We start from the raw sequence: 22,032 nt of genomic DNA on the forward strand, positions 1-22,032 counted from the left end.
TGGGGGGAGGGAGAACGGGCCCGGGGCTGAGCGCTTGTCGGGGCGCGGCACCGAGGGGCGGCATGTTACCCAGGACAGCCCCTGGATGAAGGCTAGAAAACCTAACCTGGAGAGATAGAAAAAGCATACATGCTTGCATAGTGCATTAATCTGAAAGAAGCCCAACATTTCATTCTCATTTTCAGTAGCTTAAATGAATAGCACTTAAAACACACCACACAAAATTAAAGACTTGTGCATATATTTCAGATTTCAACATTAATGTCAAAAATACATAGTATGATTTTACATAGGATTGTGCTACATTAGGACACTAGAGACAAACATCACTTGAGTATTAAGGAAAACATTAAATATTAAATAACAGAAATAAAATGTGTAAACACTAATCTAACTGGGGATTTTGCTATTGCAACTGTCCAACGAAGTGGTTTCAACAGTACGAAAAGGGGGAGGACATGGGTGCATCCAGTCCCCTTGGGGCCACAGATCTCACTGCAGAGTCCTTTAATAAAATCTGGTCCAGGACAGAGGAGGGAGCTCCGTTGGCTCTCGTTGATGTACTCCATTCTGTGAATGCTCACGTTCAAGCTTGGGTACTGAGCAAATACTTTAAGTTGACCCCCTCACTAACATCTTGGTGAAAACTGAGGGTTTGTTGGCGACTCAGTGTAAGATTTGAGTTCATACGCAGCACCGCTGTCGACCTCCATGGACTTCCTAGAGAACAGGAGCCGGACGTCTCTATGGAGGTAGATCTTTCCAGATTTAGAACTCTGGAACCTAAGTAAACACACAGAAAGAGAAGTAGTGTTACAGAATGAGACCTTCCCCCATCTCCCCCCGCCCCCAAGGTGGTCTCTCTTTGTAGACCAGGCTGGCCACGAACACCCAGTGATCTGCCCACCTCTGCCTCCCCAGTGCTGGGATTAAAGGTGTGCGCCAATGCCGCTGCCGCCGCCACCACCATCCAGTTTACAGAACGAATCTTTAAAAGAAGTAACCACCCGGGTGTGGTGGCCACGCCTCTAATCTCAGCACTTGGGAGGCAGAGGCAGGTGGATCGCTGTGAGTCCAGGACAGCCAAGGCTACACAGAGAAACCCTGTCTTGAAAAACCAAAACCAAAACCAAAACCAAAACCAAAACAAAAAACCCAAGTACCCTAATCATCAAACCGTAAGAGTCAGCCTTGTTGTGCTCCCAGAGTCTTTGGGATCTGAATTGTCAAAAACATGCTCCCAGGCTGGATCACCATTCCCTCGCTCTCTGCACCCCTGCTCTGTACTGCGGGCCAGGGCGTCTTTCTCCTGTGAGTCTGCTCCATTCTGACTGCTGCAAGTGCACCATCCTCATCAAATTTCCACTGACAGGAGCTAATTGTGTGACTATGCCTCGGGCTTTGCAGGCCAAGCATATACTAGACAAACAGACAGATGCAATTCATACGAATTAGCTGCCCATGACACAGGGTAGCTTAAGATGGATCCCATACTCAGAGTCACTGCAGAACATTTTTTTTTTCTTGATGAATTGCTTATACTTGTAATCCCACCACTCAGAAGGCTGAGGCAAGAGCACTGTCATGTTGGAGGCCACTGTGGACGACATACTGAGTTACAGGGCAGCCTGCTCTGTAATATAAAACTGTCTTGAGATAAACAAAACAGGCAAGAAAAGATTCAAGATTTTCTTAATGTGTGTCTGTGCATGTGTACATGCATGTGAAGGCCAAAACTGCCATTTGGCCAGGCAAGGCCCCTCGCCGAACCCAGAGCTCACTCATCTGGCCAGGCGCTGTGTGTGTCCCGGCCTCGGGTCTGAGGAGGCGCTTTACCTGCGGAGTGGCCGCCCACCCACTCCAGTCTAGCGTGACTGGGCCTCACACCATATTCAGGCCGCCCCGGAACCAACCATGTAATGAGGGCTGGCCTTCAACGTTTAGTAATCCTCCTGCCTCAGCTTCCTTAGTTCTGCTGGGATTACAGATGTGTGCACTATGTCTGGCAAGCTTCAGGTTCTGGGACAATCCCTGTTGTTATTAGCAGTTGCTTAAATAAAGCCATCAAACTGAAACACTACCAGAAGACGAAGGTTAGAGGTGAAATGACATGGGTATACAAGCTGGCATAGAACTGTTTCTAACCTTCCCCAGCAGACGTCTTGTAGTGCTAACGTCTCTGTTTCCTTGGCATAGCAGAAATGGTCTGTGTTTATGGATTTTACTCCAAAACTAAAGGAAAGGCCTGGTGTGACAGCATGTGCCAAGACAGACCTCACCGACCGCTCACTCCTCCTCCCTGAAGCTTTTCCCTTGGAAAGCTTTGGAGGTGACGCCATTTTCCCAAATAGCTTTGTATAGTTTCTAGGTAGTCATTATGTGAAGACTGGAAGGGGAGGCCTCTCATTGGGTGAGTGTTGGTTAGATGCTGCTAGGGCTGTTACACTTTGAGAGGCTGGCTATGCAGCTCAGCGGCACGCACAGGGATGCAGGCTTGATCCTGGGCACTACAAAGCAAATAATACCAACCAACACGGCATGCCAGGAACGGTGTGAAATGAAAGCTGAATCAGAGAACTGAATTTTTTCCTACTGGGCTAGGAGACTGGTTGGTTGGTTGACTGATTTTGCAGTATTGCGAATGAACATACACATTAGGAAAGGGCTACACATAAAGTGTATCTTCAGTTCTTTTTTTTTCTTTTGATCTGGAGACAAGGTCTCACTGTGCTGCCGAGGCTCATCTTGAACGTGCACTGTAACCCAGGCAAAGGTGAACTGGGATCCTTCCTCCTCAGCCGCCCAACCTGCTAACATCAGAGGCCCAGGGCACTGGGCTTGACACATCACTACTTACATCAGAGGCCCAGGGCACTGGGCTTGACACATCACTACTTTTTTGCTGTTCTTTGGGAAGGCGTTCTCTGTGGAGCCCTAACTTCACTGGAGCTCATTTTGTAGTCCAGGCTGGCAAGAACGCCAAGATCTGCCTGCCTCTACCTACTGAGTGCCTGTGTCATGGAGCTGGAAAGACGGCTCAGTGATTAAGAGCCTTGGCTGCTCTTCCAGAGGACCTAGGTTCAATTCCCAGCACCCACACGGCAGCTCACAACTGTCTGTAACTCCAGTTTCGAAGGATCTGACACTCTCACACAGACATACATGCAGACAAAACACCAATGCCCATACAACTAAAAAAAAAAATGTTTTAGAGAAGCATGCAGCACCACTGCCCAGCTCCACCCATCCACTCATCCATCCATCTACCATTGGAGCACTGAGAATCAAATCCAGGGACTTCCTCATACTAAGGAGATACACATCACTGAGCAATACAGCCCATCACCGGGAAGTATTCCTATAGTATGCTACTTCATTACAATTCTACAATTAAGAAAAAAGTTTCTTGCATCAGGGTCTCACTCTGTAATCTACTGTATAACTTATTATACAGTCTAGGATGGCCTTGAACTCACAGCACTCAGTCCTCCTGCCTCAGCCTGCCCAAGTACTTGGCTTACTGTATCTGGGAACATGTATATATATTTAAAGTTCTTTACATTAAAAAAAAACAAACCTCTGTGTGTGAGGGGAGTGGGTATGTGCGCCCATGCAAGTGGAGTTCAGAGCGCAGCCTGCGGGACTTTGTTCTTTCCTTATACCATGTGGGTCCCTCTCACTGGCCCACATTTCTCTTTTTGGAAAAGTTTTCCAAGTTTGTGTTTGGTAGACAGTTTTTCATACTTATAGGTTATGTGGCATAGCCTGTGGTGCCTTTTCAGGCAGTGCCAGGGTGAGGACAACACCGCCTTTTGAACAACAGGTAGAGCGCTCCATCAAGCAGTGTCCTGAGCGGAGGAGCTGGCTGCTTCCTCAGGTGTGGAGCTTGCAGGGCTAACTCACTCCCTGCCTGACCTGCAGGGTGGCGCTGAGACTGGAGGAGCCAGTTGCTGACGTGGCTGAGAATGCTCTAACGCGTTGCAGGGAAAGGCTGCTGACTTGTCTTTGACTCCATCAGTGTTCCTGAGAGCTACCCAGGGCTCGGAGGCTGTTGGGATGTTGGCAACATGGATCAGAAGGACAAGAAACAAACATCAGCAGAAGCCGTACACAACCTAGAGCCGCAGGACCGACACTAAGGTGGAGGCCAAGGCATCTCTGAGACGCAGCCTGCGTGTCAGCACTGTTACCTCCTAGACGTCTAGAAGCAAGCCCGGCAGTGGGTCAACTCCTCTGTCCAATATGGCCATGAACTACATGTGCCTAACAGCCACCTGAAATGGGACTACTTCAAACTGGAATGTTGTTCATTTAGAAGATATGTTAACACAAAAGGATACAAAGATTCTTAATTTCACACTGATTGTGTACTCAAATTATAACATTTAGATATGATAGGTTAAGTAAAGTATATTAATTTTACCTATTTCTTATTACTTTTTCAGTGATTTTTTTTTCCAGACAGAGTCTTATGTAGCCCAGGCAGGCCTCAAACCTGACAGGCAGCTGATGATGGCCTTGAACTTGTGACACTCCTGACTCCATTCCTGAATTCTGGGATGACAGGCAAGAGGCTCTATGGCAGCTGTGCCGCTTTACTAAATGCCTGCTGCTGACTACAAACCAGGATGATGGCTCAGACTCAGCTTCCATCAACATCACTGGTTTAAAACTTAATACATCAAACATCAGGCTTTACCCTGATTTACAGTGTTTCCCATTTAAGAGTTACAAGCGCGCAGACCCCTGCTTCAGTCAGTGGCAAGGGTGGTGAGAACGAATGCTGCGCACTGTCTACTCCGGCACGTTGTCAAGAGGCCCATGCTAAGCAGGGTACACAGTACTGATCTAGTCAGTCAAAACAATTCCCTGGAAAACCAAGGCTATGGGGGCTGGAGAGATGGCTCAGAGGTTTAGAGCACTGGCTGCTCTTCCAGAGGTCCTGGGCTCAATTCCCAGCAATCACAGGGCAGCTCACAAGTGTCTATAATGCTATCTGATGCCCTCTTCTGGTATGCAGGTGTGCATGCAGACAAAACATCAATTTTCTTAAAATATACACATAAATAAATATATATTTTTTTAAAAAAATCGCCTTTAATCCAAGCACTTGGGAGGCAGAAGCAGGTAAATCTCCATGAGTCCAAAGCCAGCCTGGTCTAGTTCCAGGACAGCCGTGGATACCGTAAGAAACCCTGTCTTGGAAAACTAAAAACAAACGAACAAATAAGCAAAAGCCCCAGTTTCACACTGTTAAAGCGTCCTGAAGTGAGGTGCCGCCCGCCCTATTGCTCAGAAGCATTACCTCAGATGTATGAGGTAGCGTAGTAACTGTGCTGTGTGCTGCGCGTTCTCCTGGTTAACACTTCTCTTCATTTCTTGTTTAACAGGAACAGAAAACGTCCTCTGTCGCAGGAATGTCTGGTGATTGGCTGGCATGCCTCGTAGGTCATACATGACAACAAACATCTTCACCACAGTCTTATTAGGATTGAATAAGGTCTGAAGAGACAACCGAGGGGTTTTTCTTCAAAAGGATGCTTTGTTTATATGATGCAGAATACCTTCCCGATAATTAAACAGGTTTCTAGTCATTTAATTCCACTGGATATATTCCATTCAGAGGCTAACACTAATGTTAGTTCACAAACTAATACTCAAGTCTTTTAAAGACTTAACTTCATTTTTTTATGCCACAATAAGATAATATACCCATAATAAACCAAAATCTTTGGTCACAAATTTCATAAATAGCAAATTCGTTTTTCTCATTGTTTAGACTTTCTGCCAATTATTCTGCTAGTGTAAGCATCATGCACTCTTCATGGTGCATTTTGTGTTAAAACATTCTAATGTCATCATTTCAAATTAGCTTCACTGGTGATATCAACTGCAGATTCTCAAGATAGAATTCTAATTTTTCTTATATTTTAATAAATTGTAATTTTAAAAATCAAAAATACAAGCTCATGGGTGCTGGAGAGATGGCTCAGAGTTTAAGGACACTGTCTGTTCTTCCAAAGGTCCTGAGTTCAATTCCCAGCAACCACATGGTGGCTCACAACCATCGATAATGAGATCTGGTGCCCTCTTCTGGCCTGCAGGTGTGCATGCAGGCAGATACTATATAAATAAATAAATAAATACAAGCTCAGTAAAAGGAGAATTTTTTTTCATGATGAAGCTCATTTGCATTTTTATTAAGTTGGAAGCTGTTTCTTTTTTAAATTTAGGATACATTATTTTTATTTAAATTTTATTATAATTTATTCAGATGTAAAATGAGAATTTTAAAGTAGCTGTTTTAAGCTACTTACTGTAAGATTGCCATAAATGTTCAAGGGGAGACCTTTCTACTGAAAAAGTTTCAAGGTCATGAAATAAAGTGCATTCTCATTTGATCCAACGTAACAACACTAGGTTTTCACAACTGAAACCACTCACACATGATCAGGCTTTACAAACCATCAGTATCATTATAGCCCAAAATATGTATTCTCAGAGAAGACTGAAACATTTCAATTAGTACTTGGCTATAAATAATTGAAAAATGTCGTTTTTAAAAAATACACATATTAAAATAAAAACCCAAGCTGCTGAACTGACTTTAACCAAATTACCAACACATCAATCGGTAACTTGGTGCCATACTTTCAGAAGCTCGTCCCAGGGACTGGACATCACTCACTGAATCAAAATGAGAAATACATCAACATTATGATCCAAGTTTACAACCTCGCACGTGCTGAGATCAAGGCTGATGCATTCAACAAGGACAGGCAGACCCAGGAGTTCAGACCATGGAAGGAATAAAAGTGTGCGTAAAATGGACTGCTCACAGGTGAACTTCTTTTTCTGGGTTAATAATGTCTTATCACTAGGGCAGCTTGCAGCTAGCTCTGCAGTGGTCCACACTGGGTTCCAGAGCCAAAGGTGAGAGAACAGGCAAGTATCACTCCCTAGCTTTAAAGAATGTCTGGGATGGCGGAATCACAGTTTAACATGCAGCCACTCTTCTGCGGTGTACATGCATAGTGCTCACTCCTGTCTCACTCCTGTGAGATGCCAGATAAAAGTACAGGCTCATCACAGCACTGAGACAGACCTACAGGATATGGTGTGACCTGGTCAACAGAAGTGACTCCCTGAGGTCATCATAGGGCTCAGGAAGCCTGTTGGGCTAGACCAGAGGCTGAGTGCAAGCAGCCAGCGTCAGCCAGATTCTTCCAGTCCTCAAAATCTGAAGCAGACTGAGGACCTGCAGTGCTACCCTGGGTCATATGAAGAGAGAACGTAGACCAGGTCTGCCTTGGTAAGAAGGGGTCTCCTGAGTCCTAATTAGATGACTATACAGATAAAGGAAGGCCACCTTCTTTGCTCGGGGGGCCTCTCAGATTGCACTGTCAGATTTAGACAACAGTACACTACTAAAAATACCTTGTTCCCCAAGTTTTCCTACTAAAGCATTACAATATTTTGGGGGTCTCTTTTGAAATAGGTCAATCTCAATATGGCTTAATATTTAATAGAAGGCACTGGTCAGTACCTGAATATATTGAAACCATCTCAGTTTAAGTCATGTAAATGTTTCCTATTATTTGTCTAAGACATTCGCCTCTATTAATTCACTAATCTTTTCCTTTAACGTGGGTCCCCCAAATGGTCATTCCTGGGGCAGAGCATGGCAGCTCCAAACAAAGCTGCAGCCCACTGTTACTTACCAAGGTTGTTGCAGCAGCAGTAGCAGGAGAAAGGGCTAAGTTCTATATGTGTGTGAGAGAATGATTATTGCAATTGTAGGCTATAAAACACATACCACTTGTATCGTTCCTGAAGGAGGTACTCGGTAACCCCTTTTACCAAGGGACTCTAAAGTAATCACACCCTTGAAACAAAAGAAGACAAATTGAGTGCATTTGTATATAACAGAACACAGCATATTATTAGTACAATTTCTGTAGCCTATTCAGATGGAAAAACATTCAAATTGCAGGGAGAGAGACACGCTGTGAGTATGGTGCAGTGAGGCTACCCCCTCTCAAGAAGCCACTCATGGCTGCTCTTCCTGGACAAGTGGCAACAAGCAGCATACAGTGTGGCCTAGTGCCCAGGCTTGCCACTGAGACACAGTCACGGAATAAGTAAGTAAATACATAAATCACGGCTATAGGATTGGTCTCATTATCTAAGGGGACAGGGGGAATGAAGAAGCAAACAAACGATTGCTTGGTCTTGGAATATGGAAAAGTAAAGAATATACAACATCTTATTTTGGGTCCAAATGAAGGCATTCCTCAGCCAGGGAGTCAACTTACACTTCTGGATTTCTGATGAGAGAACGAAAGCTCTAAGACAACAGCTAAGTGGAGTTAGGCATCTGGATTCCGGCAGAAGAGGATGCAAAGATGGAAAATGAAGGTTTACCAGCAAGGCTGTCTGCTCTGCAGAAAGCCACACAACTTCACTCCCTCCTGTGAATGCCGTCCCTGTCTACTTTCTGGGGGGAGTCCTTTCTCTCCAGCAGCTAAGGCAGGTAAGTAGATCCGAGTGTGTTCCACACAGCTCATGTTTCCATCACTATGCATCACAACTAGAAATCTCATGGTGGAGATAACATAGGACCTGGGCTGGGAGGTAAGGAGTGGACTAAGATGGAAGGCGGCCATGCTCTGACATGTGGGCCTAACTGCACACGCAGAGCGGGATGGCAGACTCACACCGTGGCACTGCAGTGGTGACTCCTCACAAAGTGCTCAGCATACTCACTGAGGTGCGTGCATGCCACTTCTCAAGTAAAAGCAGAGTGGATAGTTACACGAAAACAAACCAAACAAAGAAACCTGCACCCCTTTTTAGTTTCAGAAAGAAAAGATAAAGCATATCAAAACGCTAACTACTAACTACTTTTTTTTTGTTTTGTTTTGTTTTTCAAGACAGATACAGCTCTGGATGTCCTGGAACTCACTCTGTAGATCAGGCTGGTCTCAAACTCATAGAGATCTACCTCCCTCTGCCTCCCAAGTGCTGGGATTAAAGGTGTGTACCACCACACCCGGCTGTGGCTATTTTTATACTCACACTGGTAGGGCCAGGAGTTACTGCCCTTCCTCCCAATCTCCTTCCCATACAAGGAGGGGAAAGTCGGGATGAGGATTACTATGACTGTGATTGGGTGTCTTTCTCTAATATACAATCCTGATAGTTTTAGAACATAACAATAGTGATTAAAGGCACATATCAATATTTATACCTAGAGAACCCCTTCTCCTCTGGCATTTTTGTAACAGTAAGGTTTAAGAAGAACTAAATTTCGTAGAATCCTAGCACACACAAATCCTCAAATTATTGTGTAATAACAAACATAAACTGTTGGGTGTGATGACACTCCCATAACCCCAGGACTTGAGATTTGGAGGTGGGGAGACCAGGAGTTCAAGGCTAGCCTCAGCTACATAGACTTTGAGATCAGGCTGGCCTACATGGACCCCATGTCGAAAAATAAAGCTAACAACAGCAGCAGCTGGTGTGGGGCAGTGGGTGGGAACTAAGCACGCAGGCCTCGCTTTGGTTAACCACCAATGGGAGAAAGCTGCATCTGGCCAGCCATGAGTTCATGACACCAGGCCTCGCTTGACTTCACCACGGTGACGGCTGGCTTCTCTGAGACACAGTTTCCGAGCAGCTGGGTGCGGTGCTGTTGGTGAACATTCTTATTGCTGACTCCAACATGAGGAATTAATTTTTGAAGAATTGTTTGATGCAAACTCCCACAACAAAGGATTTTCTGTCCTAACATTTCACCTCTGGGCGCCAGAGGAGAAGTCTCACAGTTCTTAGAGCAACACAAAGGTGCGGACCTCTGATGGTCTGTGATGACATCTAAGGAAACATAGTCAGTCTTATCTAACAAAACCAGGGCAGTCCTCCAAAGCAGAGTCCTACACTACCAAAACAGAAAAAGCAAAGCTTAGGGAAGATTTGTGGTGTAAGATTTAGAGTGAGTCACTGGCGAAGGGAACCCAGTCCTCTTAGTAAACAAACTCAGGGAGAACTAGGACAGAGCGAGGAACATTATCACAGAGAAGGCAGGTAGGCTCTGGTTTTTGCTTGTTTTAGGTTTTTGAGCCAGGGTTCTCCTCTGCAGCCAAGGCTCTTCTGGAGCTTACTACATAGCCCAGGCTAGCCTCAAACCCACTGTGATAGACGGCAGGCATCCTTAGAAGGATGACTTAACTCGATTCAGTAGGATGACTTGTCCACTTTCTAGTCTCTATTCAAAGTCTTCTGCTGTTTTTGTGTATTTTGGGATTCTGTTTTCTCTCCCACCAGATCATTATTTTCTATCAAAGTATGAAAACACTACGCAGGCCCTGGGCCAAAAATTTCACTTTAAAAATGGAGTAAACCTCAACTAGCCTCCCTGACAAAGCAGGACAACAATGAGGCAACTATATTTAGGTCCTTAAAAAGTTCAGCTTTTGCAGCTAGAGAGGTGGCTCAGTGGTTAAGAGCACTGGCTGCTCTTCCAAGGTCCTGAGTTCAATTCCCAGCAACCATATGGTGGCTCACAACCATCTATAAAGAGATCTGGTGCTCTCTTCTGGTGTGCAGACATACATGCAGGCAGAACACTGTATACTTAACAAATATATCTTAAAAGAAAAAACAAATACAGCATTTCCTCCTCTCAAGAATGCAGAACTATCTTTTCATAGCTTTTATTCTTAATAGTTTTTTTTTTCATAGCTTTTATTCTTAAGACACTGTCACTAAAGCTCTTGAAAGCCCTGAGGCAGGAGAGAGGAAGCTACTGGGCCGGTGCCCAGTCAGGACTGCAGTTCTGAGCAGCATGGACTTCTGCTTCTCACAGCGACACTTAACATGACTCTGCACTTTACACCATCACCACAACCTTCTGTGGAGGTTCTGAAGAAGTGTTTTACACACTCAAGTATTCGGAAGCACTTCTGCAGGTTAGGGCTTGCTTTACCCAGAATCCATTGCAGCAGGAAACGGGAAAGGTAAAGCTCTCTTACTAAGCCACTGGTGTGATCAGAAATAGCTCATACTCTCTGAACCCCAGGATCAAAAAAACAGGAGGGGGTGCAAAGGCAAACCAAACAGGAGAAGGCGGGGTAATGGGGCCTCAGGTGGCCACAAGTCCCCAGATCTTACTAAGTCTGACTGGGGTAAGAACCACAGGAGAAGGCCGCCCCCTGGAACTACAGTGCACAGCAAGCACTGAGGAATTTGTGTGGACTGTGTCAGTCACCACTAAGTCATGCAGAAATGGCTAAACCTTCAGCACCATTTTCAAATGCAAAACAGGTCACTTGTTTGAGCCAGCTGAGAAAAAGGTCACAGGGCGGTATTTGGGCTCATTGGTCTGCATTAAGTTTTAAACTTTCTCTTAGGATTGCCTCACACATTCAAGGACAGGACAGAAGCAGAGATGTGAATTTCAACGTTGGCTGATTTGTGCAGAGAAAGACAATTGAAAGTACTTGCCATATAAGGCGAGGGAGCATTGTCATCCGAAACACTGTAGAATGACACTTCCACTGGCAGAGTCAAGTGCGTGGGGCAGAAAGTACCACTGGCTCCTACCTCAGCAGTGAAGCCGTCAACTATGCCGAGGGGGTCTAAACGGTAATTCAGAACAGATTCCTGGAAGACAAGATAACAACATATGTTTAAAAAGACAGAAAGCCTCCTACATTAGTTTCATTTTCGATTTAGGGAAATACTTGACTGTGTTTTCTAGTTCCTGTTGTAGCACGCATCTGCAGCCCCAACATTTGGAAGGCTGAGGCAAGAGTGTACCGAGTGCCCGCCTGGAAGCCAGAGTGGGCTCCGGAGTAAGTGACAGAGAGATGTAGGCTAAATTTTCTTAGCAAATATATTTTATTATGAACTTATTAACTGGGAGAGGACCTCACTTATAACCCAAGTAACCAAAACAATATGAAAAGAAGATTAAAGAATACAATAATGAAACTGTAAGGACATCAGTTCTGAGGAACGATTCTCCTGGCATAATCAGCAGGGTTTCTTCTGCTGGAACCTGGAGCCTCAGCAGGAGCCCGGAGGCCCGAAGCCTTCCCTGGAGCGGTTCTCTATAGGAGCGTCTCAAAGTGGTGCCATGAACAGCCAGGACTATCCTAAGTCTCCAAAAGCTCCCCCTGCCTCCTGTTTTTAGCTCACATTTATACTTCCTCTCAGCATTTGCTCAAGGATGTTTTTCAGCTGGTTAACAACCAATCTCCCCCATGCAAGTGGTTTGACTTGTAAGGGGATAAACATCACCTGCTCTCTAACAAGTCTTTTTCTCATCCCCCACTTGTGATTTAAACAAAAAACATGTTTATCTCTCCTTCAGAGAGACAATGTCTCAAACTGAGAAATGATGGTTGTTATAAGAGACATGTTTTTTCATCTGACCTGAAATCAGCTCTACCTCTAACCACCCTGTACTAGATCCTACCCAATGCCTCCTCTCACTCTTTCAACCACCAATGGATTCTCTTGGAACACCACTGTTCGTTAGATCTAATTGTCTAATATGCTATCTTTATCTTTGCAAGTGGAAAATATACTCTTTGTGGGCATAGTGACTTGCACCTGCAGTCTCATCAGCACTTGGGTATCTAAGGCAATAGGACAGCTGTGAGTTCATAGCCTGGGCTATGTAGTAAGTTCTAAGCTGGCCTAGGTTATATAATAGGTCATATTTGAAAATAAAAGTGCTACCAGAGAAAGTATTTGTCACTGAGAGAGCACACTAGAAGGTGCTAGAAGGTCCTGACAGCAAGCCACATACAGACGTTTTGATAGAATTAAGCCAAGGCCCAAGGCCCTGTCCAACAACTTGCCTGAAAGCAGTAAACTGCACATACCGCGTGACCCATTTCCCACCCTACAATTCTGCATGCTTTCTTGGAGGTCTGTCTGCTGGCACCAGGGACAACCAAGTCAGACTCCACCCTAAGACCTTGTGTGCCATCCCTTAAAACACAATGAACAGCCTTAAACCACACCCTATCCCTTGGACTCCATTTTCCAGCCAACAACTCTGCCTACTTTTCCAGAGGCCCACTAGCACTAGGGACCACAGCGGCAAGTTTAGCACCCACAACTCCAGAGGCAACACAGGCCACGAAAGCGCCAGGGGAGATGCCCTACTAGACCTGAAGATTCCCTTAGTCACCAGAATTTCAGGACACTCAGGCCAGAGGACAGAGAGGACACAGAAACCAAGGGGGAGTTATCCAACAAAGATAGACTCAGAAATCAGTATCCAAACCTGTAATATCTGCAAAACCCAGATGGCTAAAGGCCAGCATAAGAAGACAATTAACAGCAGCCAGGTTATCCTGGAGGTGGAGGGAATCCTGGAGATGGAAAACCCAGGTAAGAAAACAGAAACTACAGACACATCGCCAACAGAATACAAGCGATGGAATAAAGAATCTCAGGCGTAGAAGATGCAACAGAAGAAACTGATGTATCGGTCAAAGAAAATATTAAATCTAAAAAGTTACTGAAAAAATCAAGAAAAACTGGGAAACCATGAAAAGACCAAATCTAAAAATAATAGGATTAGAAAACGGAGACGATTTCCAGGTCAAAGGTCCAGAAAGTATTTTCAACAAAATCACAGAAGAACATTTCTTTAGCCTACAGAGATGCCTATAAACATACAAGAGCTTACAGAGCACCAAATAAATTGAACCAGAAAAGAAAGTGCTCTTGCCACATAATAATCAAAACATTAAATATACAGAACAAAGTAAAAATATTAAAAGCTGCAAGGGAATAACATATGAAGGCAGACCTATCAGAATTACACCTGCTTCTCAACAGAAACTCTAAACGCCAGAAGGGCCTGGGTAGGTGTCTTGCAGTCTCTAATAGACTACAGCTACTAGCCCACACTACTCAGCAAAAATTTCAATTACCATAGATGGAGAAAACAAGATATTCCATGACAAAACCAAATTTAAACAGTATGTATCCACAAATCCAGCCCTACAGAAGGTACTAGAAGGAAAACTACAACCTAAGGAAGTTAACTACATCTGAGAAAATAAAGGAAATAACTCCACTGTAGTAAAGCCAAAAAAAGGGAAGCATGTACAAAGACACACACACACACACACACCACCACCACCACCACCTCCAACATCAAAAGAACAGGAATTAATAATCACCGGTCATTAGTATCTCTCAACATCAATGGACCCAATTCCCTAATAAAAAGACACAGGCTAACAGAATGGATGTGAAAACAGGATCCATCATTCTGCTGCATATAAGAAATACACCTCAGCATCAAAGATATATTACCTCAGAGTAAAGGGAAGAGACGGGAAGGATGCTTCATACTCATTAAAGGAAAAAATACACCAAAATGATGATTCAATTTTGAATATCTATGCTCCAAATACAAGGGCACCCACATTTGTAGAAGAAACATTACTAAAGCTTAAATCACACGTCGATCCCCACACATTAATAGTGAGAGACTTCAACACGCCACTCTCACCAATAGATGGGTCATTCAGACAGAAACTAAATATTTAGAGAAATAATGAAACTAATGGATGCTATGAATCAAATGTACCTAATAGGTATCTACAGAACATTTCACTCAAATACAAAAGAGTATAGCTTCTTCCTAGCAAGCACCTCACAAAACCTTCTCCAAAACTGAGTATATACTTGATCATAAAGCAAGTCTCAGCAGATACAAGAAAATGAAAATGACCCCTTATGTCTTATCAGACCACCATGGATTAAAGTGGCTGAATACAAAATTAACTAAAAAATTAGTAGCACTTCACAATAGCTACAAATGATATAAAATATTTTGATGTAACTCTATCCAAGTAAGTTTAAGACCTTTATGATAAGAACTTCAATTCTCTGAAGAAAGAACCTGAAGAAGACATCAGAAGATGGGAAGATCGCTCATGCTCATGGATCTGTAGGATTAACATAGTAAAAATGGCCATCTTACCAAAAGCAATCTACAAATTCAATGCAGTTCCCATCAAAATTCCAACACAATTCTTTATAGATTCTCAACTTCGTATGGAAAAATAAAATACATAGGATACCTAAAACAAACCTGTACAATAAAAGAACTTCTGGAGGTATCACCCTTCCTGATTTCAAGCTGTACTACAGAGAAATAGTGATTAAAAACCACATGGTATTGGCATAAAAAGACAGGTTGATCAATGGAATTAAATCAAAGACCTATGGACGCTTGATTTTTGACAAAGAAGCCAAAACCATACAACGGAAAAAAGAAAGCATCTTCAACAAATGCTATGATGTAACTAGATGTTTACCTCCCCTTTTCTGAGGAGAAAGGGAGGACAGGAGGATGGTATGGAGGGGCAGCAAGAGGGAGGGACTGAGAGGAGAGAGGGGAAGCTGCGATCAGGATGTAAAGTTAATTAATTAGTAATTAATTGAGTAATCAGTGTAAAACGTTAAGCCAAGCATTTGTCATCTTGAAAAACAGTGCTTCTGTTTTTTAAAAATACTGTTGTATAATATATGAAATTTTGTTTAGTTTAACTGAAAAAATTAGAAATATGCAAAGGGTAGAAAAGTTCTGTCTACCCACTCTGCGTTCACCTGTGAGAAACACCTCAGAGTGGCAGCTTTTCGGGTATGTTCAAGCCCCTCTCAAGCTTGTGTGAGACATCGCGGTGTGTGAAGAGCACCCCTTCCGTGAAGGAGCAAGATGGTAATTCCAAGGCTTTGGAAAAAGACAGTCTATTCATTTATTTCCTTCTCACTAGAATGTTAGAGACATAATGATACCCTAGCCCTGGTTTAAGGCACTTCGACTCCTAAAATAGTTTCAAAGCAACATTACCTCAAAGTTTCCTAGGAGACTAAGACTTGTGATCGGTGGAGCACTCGAACTCAAAAAAGGTTTTTCATGAACATCTGCATCCTCCACAATGTTTAGACATGGTCGAGAGCTAGTGAAAAATAAGAGCAGAGACAGGACAACATGTCACCTGCAACATCGTCTTACATGGATGTAAAGTGAATTAGGGGAAGCTGAACAGTTTCATTCAAACTACTAAAATAAAATCAATGTTATCAAATTTTAAAATGCAAAATTTATAGCCAGGCGATGGAGGCACATGCCTGTAATTCCAGCATCTGAGAGGCAGAGACAGGTGGATCTCTGTGAGTTTGAGGCCAGTCAGGTATACAAACAAGTTCCAGATACACAGAGAAATCCTGTCTTAAAAAAAAAAAAGGTTAATATAACTTGTAGTTGAATTTTCAGATTAAATATCATACTGGTGATATTCAATAAGCAACACACACACGTACACAATTCTCCAAAAGGTTTCAAGGTGTAATTTTTAACAAATCACATAGTGGAAGCTACTGGAAATGCATAGTACTCAGAATTCCACATCACTTTCAGTTGCAAACAAGAACTTGAAGGCAAAATCATGTGACTGTAGACAGAGCTGGAGATGCAGGCCGGTGGCAGAACGCTTTCCTACCACATACGAAGCCTGGGCTGCATCCCAGCACTGACAAAGAAAACAGATCTTTTTTAAAAAAGGAAGAAGGGACACAATGTGGGCTGCCAGAGGTTAAGACTCAGAAATGGACGAATCGGCTTAAACCCTTAAACCAATGTTTTTCTGGCTGGGGTGAAAAGCACACAATCAGGCTCACTCTCTCCCTCTTTACCTTCCTAAAGTATTGTACAGCATTATAATGAAAATAAGATTTATTTTTTGGTTTTTTGAGACAGGGTTCCTTTTTTAATTAAAAAATTTTTATTTTTATACAATTTGTATGCAGGGGTGCTTTGTCTACATGTATGTCTATGTATTACATGTGCACCTGGTACCCATGGAGGCCAGAAGAAGGTGTTGGAATCCCTGGACTGGAGTTACAGATGGTTTTGAGCCACCATGTGGATGCTGGGGATCAAATCACGGTCTTTACATGAGCAGCCAGTGCCCTTAACTACTGTGTCATCTCTCAAGATAATATCTTTATTACACTTTTGTTCAGAGGCAGCATATCTGCTGCACCATTCTATTTCACACCCACACACCCTGGGGAATTACCTTCTGGAGGACAGGCTTTTCAGATGCAGCAGCGATGTGTCTAGATCAAAGCAACCTGACTGTGTTTTTCTTTGAGGAACCTAAAGAAAAATAATTATTGTATTTTTAAGGACTACTTTAAAAAGAAAAGATTTTATTTTATAAACGTGTGTGTGTGTGTGTGTGTGTGTGTGTGTGTGTGTGTGTGTTTCTGTCCATGCACACCAGAAGTGGGAATCAGATTCCATTACAGATGGTTGTGAGCCACCATGTGGGTGCTGGGAATTGAACTCGGGACCTATGGAAGAGCAGCCGATGCTCTTAACTGCTAAGCCATCTCTCCAGTCCTTAAGGACTACTTTTCAAATTAATAAAACACTTAGAAAATCCAAGTTAGGCATATTGTTTTAAATGACATTTATTTCCTTGTCTTGTCTTGTCTCGTATGTGCACAGGTCTAGAGAACAGATGTGGCGGGCAGAGGACAATAAGAGGAGTCAGTTCTCCCTTCTGGCGTGTGGGCCCAAGGGATCGGATTAGGTCATCCTGCTTGGCAGCAAGCATCCTTACCTGCTGAGGCACCTTTCCTGCCCAAAACACATCCTTAAATAAAAGTCTCTCATAACATATATTTACTTCAAATATAATGCTCATGGCATATTTTCTTTCAATCTCATTTTATTAAAATGGGGGGGGGGAACACAGGTGACTCATGAAAGCACTTTAACTAGGTTTTAAGTAAAACTAGGTTTTCCCCCAAAACTAAATCTTACATAGTATCTCTGTACAAAGACTCTTAACTGTGTGTGTGTGTGTGTGTGTGTGTGTGTGTGCGTGTGTGTGTATGACTGTGTGCATGTGCTTGTGTATGGTACATGGGTCTGTGTACGGACAAGTGCAAGTATGTGTTTACATATGTGAATGTCAGAGGTCAGTGTCATCTATCTTCTTCATGCATGTGTGTACCGTGGGGACATGTGTGCCTGTAACATTTAGAGCTTAGATTAAAAGGGGGAAACTAAGAGTGCTGGCATCCTATCCACTGTAACATTCTCAAGAAATGTAATGATTTACAGGGAATGGGCATGAAAAACAGTATTCTGAAATTTCAGTCACCAGCATGTACTAGATTATGTTTCTCACAAACCACTTATGCCAAAATACACCAAAAATGAAAGGTCTATGTGCAAATTAAATGTACAGTCATATACAACACTGAGTTAGGTTTGTCTTGGGAATTAATGTAAAATACATATCATTAATTAATTAATATAAGATACATCTGATGCACTGGTCTAAGAAGAAACAGCTGAGATTAAGGCTAGGCGTGATGGCAACCCTGTCAGCTGTAAAGGCCACTGAGGCAAGCAAGCAGGAAGTTCAGGACCGGAATGGACAACTCTGGGAGACCCTGCCTCAAAGTAGAGCCACCACCCCTCAAAAAATGGGGAAAAAGTGTGTTTAAGTGGTAGGGTGCTTTCCTAGCATGTGCTCATTTAATGGGTTCAACCTTTAATATCACAGAAAAGGTCTCTGGCTCAGCTGTGTCCCAGAACCAGAACATATAAAACAAACCATCAAAACCAAGCAAGGGCTCAGCTGTACAGCCGCATAATGCTCTCTGCCTCCTTCACACCACGCTCCGCGCCCTCCTTGTCTGTGCTGGAACTTCTGCTGGACAGAATGAGCATGTTGCTTTGTCTTCTCTGGCCATTTCTGTCCGTCATTCTAGGTGCTTCCTAAATACCTGTCTATGCACCTACTCAACTTCCACTCGGCTGACTCCATGCTACTGTTTTTCCATATGGAGTGTGTGTACGCACATCTGTAGGTTTTCTTTCAAACACAGCCCTGCCTTCTGGAGACAGGGTCTCACTTCACAGGCCAGGATAGCCTCTGCTTTGCAGTCATCTAGCCCAGGGCCTCCTGCATGAATCACTGTGTCTCTGAGCAAAATCTCAAGCCCTCCATAGTGAGATTTTAACCACGACACTCAAAACTGTTGACCTATTTATACTAGTTTCTAGGCAATACTGTTGTTGGTGTTGGTATTTACTGAGATTTAAAAACAAAAATGTTTATATGAAATTCTATCAATATCAAGGTATTTTTAAAGTTTTTTTTTTTACACTTAGTAACAATTAAAATATTCAGCAGAAGAACTTCAGGAAAAATTTCAACACCAATGAAGTACATTTCACTTTTATTCAATCCATAGTCTTTTCCTATATTACTATATAGCTGTTAAATGGTGCTATCAAAACCCACAAGGTTTTCTAACGGAAAAATTATTTCACAGTCACTGAAACATTTTTATGAACTTTAGCTGAGGCGCTTGAGAGCAGGTGGGCTGCCTGCAGATGCTGGCTATGACGGGACTGAGGGAACTCACAGGACTTGAGAGGAGAGGCAACCCCGTCTGAGGGTGAAAGGCTCTGGTTGACGTCCCATCCAAGGAATGAGAATTATGTTTTCTCCAGACACTTGAATGTTTCAGTGTAGCCCTCTGTTAGGAAAAGTACTAGATTTTAGTGGAAATATTTAAACAATGGTAAGTTTGCAGATTCATTCCTAATGCAGTCTGAGGTGCACGCCTTTGGTGGTAGCGCTAATAGTCCTTTCCATCTTACATGTATAAACACGCACATACACAGAAACAGAAAGTAGCACTTGTTTTTGATACCATGCTTTAAAAGTTCTGCAGTGTGCCTAGTACAACTGCCTTCTCAGCATGTTCATTCACAATCTAGTGTCGTGTGTGTGTGTGTGTGTGTGTGTGTGTGTGTGTGTGTGTGTGTGTGTAAGCCAGAGGAAGGCATTGGGTCCCTCTAGAACTGTAGTTACGGATGGTTGTGAGCCACCATGTGGTTGCTGGGGACCAAACTTGAGTTCCCTGCAAGAGTAGTAAATGCTCTTAACTGCTGAGCCATCTCTCCAGCCCCGTTTTATAATTAACTCATCATACTAAACTTAATCCTCTAAAAATGATTTTTGGTAATGACACAGTGTTAAATATGTTTTCTAGCTTTTCTTTTTTTTTTTTTTAACAAGTTAAAATATTAGATGCTAGCTGGACATGGTGGCACACGCTTGTAATCTCAGCACTTAGGGAGGCAGAGGCAGGTGTATCACTGTGAGTTTGAGGCCAGCCTGGTCTACAAATTGAGTCCAGGACAGCCAAGGTTACACAGAGAAACCCTGTCTTGAAAAACAAAAACAAACAAACAAAAACAACACAAAAAGAAACAGGGTCATAGCACTGTGTTTTCACTGTGAGCCAAGAAACAGGTAGAGTATGAATAGTGGCATATGCTTGCAATCCCAGTGGCTTCCAAGGCTGAGAAGAAGACTGACAAGCCAGGGCATTCAAGGTCAGCCTGGGAAACCAGCTGAGATCTCTCTCAAAAAGCAGGGGGAATTCTTACAAATTGGACAAATTTATACCTAAAGTCATAAATTCATGAATGAAAAGTAAAAATGGGGGGGGGGTAGAGAGATAGCTCAGAGGTTAAAGGCATTGATTGCTCTTCCAAAGGTCCTGAGTTCAATTCCCAGCACCGACATGGTGGCTCACAACCATCTACACTGAGATCTGATGCCTTCCTCTGGCTTGCAGGCATACATGCAGGCAGAACACTGTATAAATAATAAAAATAAATCTTTTAAAAAAAAAAAAGTAAAAAAGACTAAGTTGGCTACAGTCCTAATATTTATCGGCTTTGTGAACCAGAACAAGTACGTAGCCCTCCTGGCCTGTGGGGTAAAAAGCAGGTCACCCTGGGGAGGTGCGGAGGGCACTGGAGCACGTGCATGATTTCATGTTAAATAAGCACATGAACACGTCAGTGTTGGAACACTAACCAAAGCACCATGTCCAAACTACGTGTGCAGGCCTGCTCTCCCTCAGGCTTCTAACAGCCTGGATCTGCAGGCATAGCCACTGTACCTTAAGGTCACAGTAAGTCTCTGTGACAATTACACTTTAGGGTGTACCTTGCTATTTAAGCAGCATGTTAAGGCTTACGAACTATGGAGATTTCAGAATGATACGGCTTATTTGTGTAACTCAAGCACTAAACCGTGAGGGAAAAAGCCAGGAACTAAAATGCCCCGAGTAAGCACTTAGTGCAGCTCCCGCAGACAGCCTAAGGAACTACTGTGCAGCATCCGCACAGGACAGAGTTGCCTGCAGAACACACCAAGCTCACAGCGATGTTGGCGTCCTTCCTGCTTGTTCCCTACTGATTGCTTGCAATACGGAGACAGACACAAGGCAACGCAGGACTAGGCCAGCTCGTCCTTGATTAGCTTGAGGGAGCATCCAGGTCATCCTGGATTACAAGAGACCTGAGAAAAGGTTAAGTGTGCCAGAGCAGCCACTGGGGAGGACAGGGTTCCTCTGAGCCTCAGTTTACCCAATGTGTCCGTCCTATCTGCCCTGTGGCAAAGTGCCAAGAGGAACTGAGTGTTTTAAAGAGCTCAGAAATCAACTGTTTTGGCTTTTTTGTTTGTTTGTTTTAGTAAACGGCACTCATTCCCGCATGCACAGGCCAGACATAAAGACCAGGTGCTTCTGCATGGGAGAAAAGGGGCACACAGCCTTTAGACTACGGCTGAGGGTCAGCACTGCCGGAAGGTTCAGATGACAGACCCCACCGAGCACTGAAAAAGTTACTGCTGTGCTTGTAGTTGGCTTGTTTGGTTGTAATTGTAGTTTTTAAAGAAGGGACCACTCACTGAATTTTAAACCATGTGATCCATGATCTGTGTCTTCTAGCACCTAGTGTTTCCTTTCCAGAGAGTGCATTGTCGGCAAGGATATTAGTAGCTCTGCAGAAGGCTCATCACACCACAGTGGGGATTCCACGGACAGCAGGCACCCCTGGGCCTTTATAACCGGCTAGCCAGTGAATAAAACTCACAGCACAGC

General features: G+C 43.4%; 1 protein-coding gene across 5 annotated transcripts in view; it reads right to left on the reverse strand.

Moving 5' to 3' along the window:
* Positions 1-219: 219 nt before the first annotated feature.
* The window catches only part of ATOSA (atos homolog A), a 73,889-nt gene continuing 52,076 nt past the window's right edge, over positions 220-22,032 (reverse strand). For 3 of the 5 annotated variants that reach the window (XM_084754571.1, XM_084754570.1, XM_084754569.1), the window contains 7 exons: positions 19,495-19,608; positions 17,124-17,203; positions 15,893-16,001; positions 11,509-11,667; positions 7,817-7,885; positions 5,306-5,502; positions 220-783 (listed from right to left, as the gene is read on the reverse strand). In XM_084754571.1, coding sequence (XP_084610697.1) covers positions 630-783; positions 5,306-5,502; positions 7,817-7,885; positions 11,509-11,667; positions 15,893-16,001; positions 17,124-17,203; positions 19,495-19,608 — 882 coding nt within the window. In that variant the 3' untranslated portion in view covers positions 220-629. Of the gene's footprint in view, positions 784-5,305; positions 5,503-7,721; positions 7,886-11,508; positions 11,668-15,892; positions 16,002-17,123; positions 17,204-19,494; positions 19,609-22,032 lie in introns of those variants that run through there. The other 2 variants (XM_084754572.1, XR_014773974.1) reach the window with 2 other exon arrangements.

Source organism: Acomys minous (assembly GCF_964271855.1).
Source record: "Acomys minous genome assembly, chromosome: 13".
NCBI lineage: Eukaryota > Metazoa > Chordata > Mammalia > Rodentia > Muridae > Acomys > Acomys minous.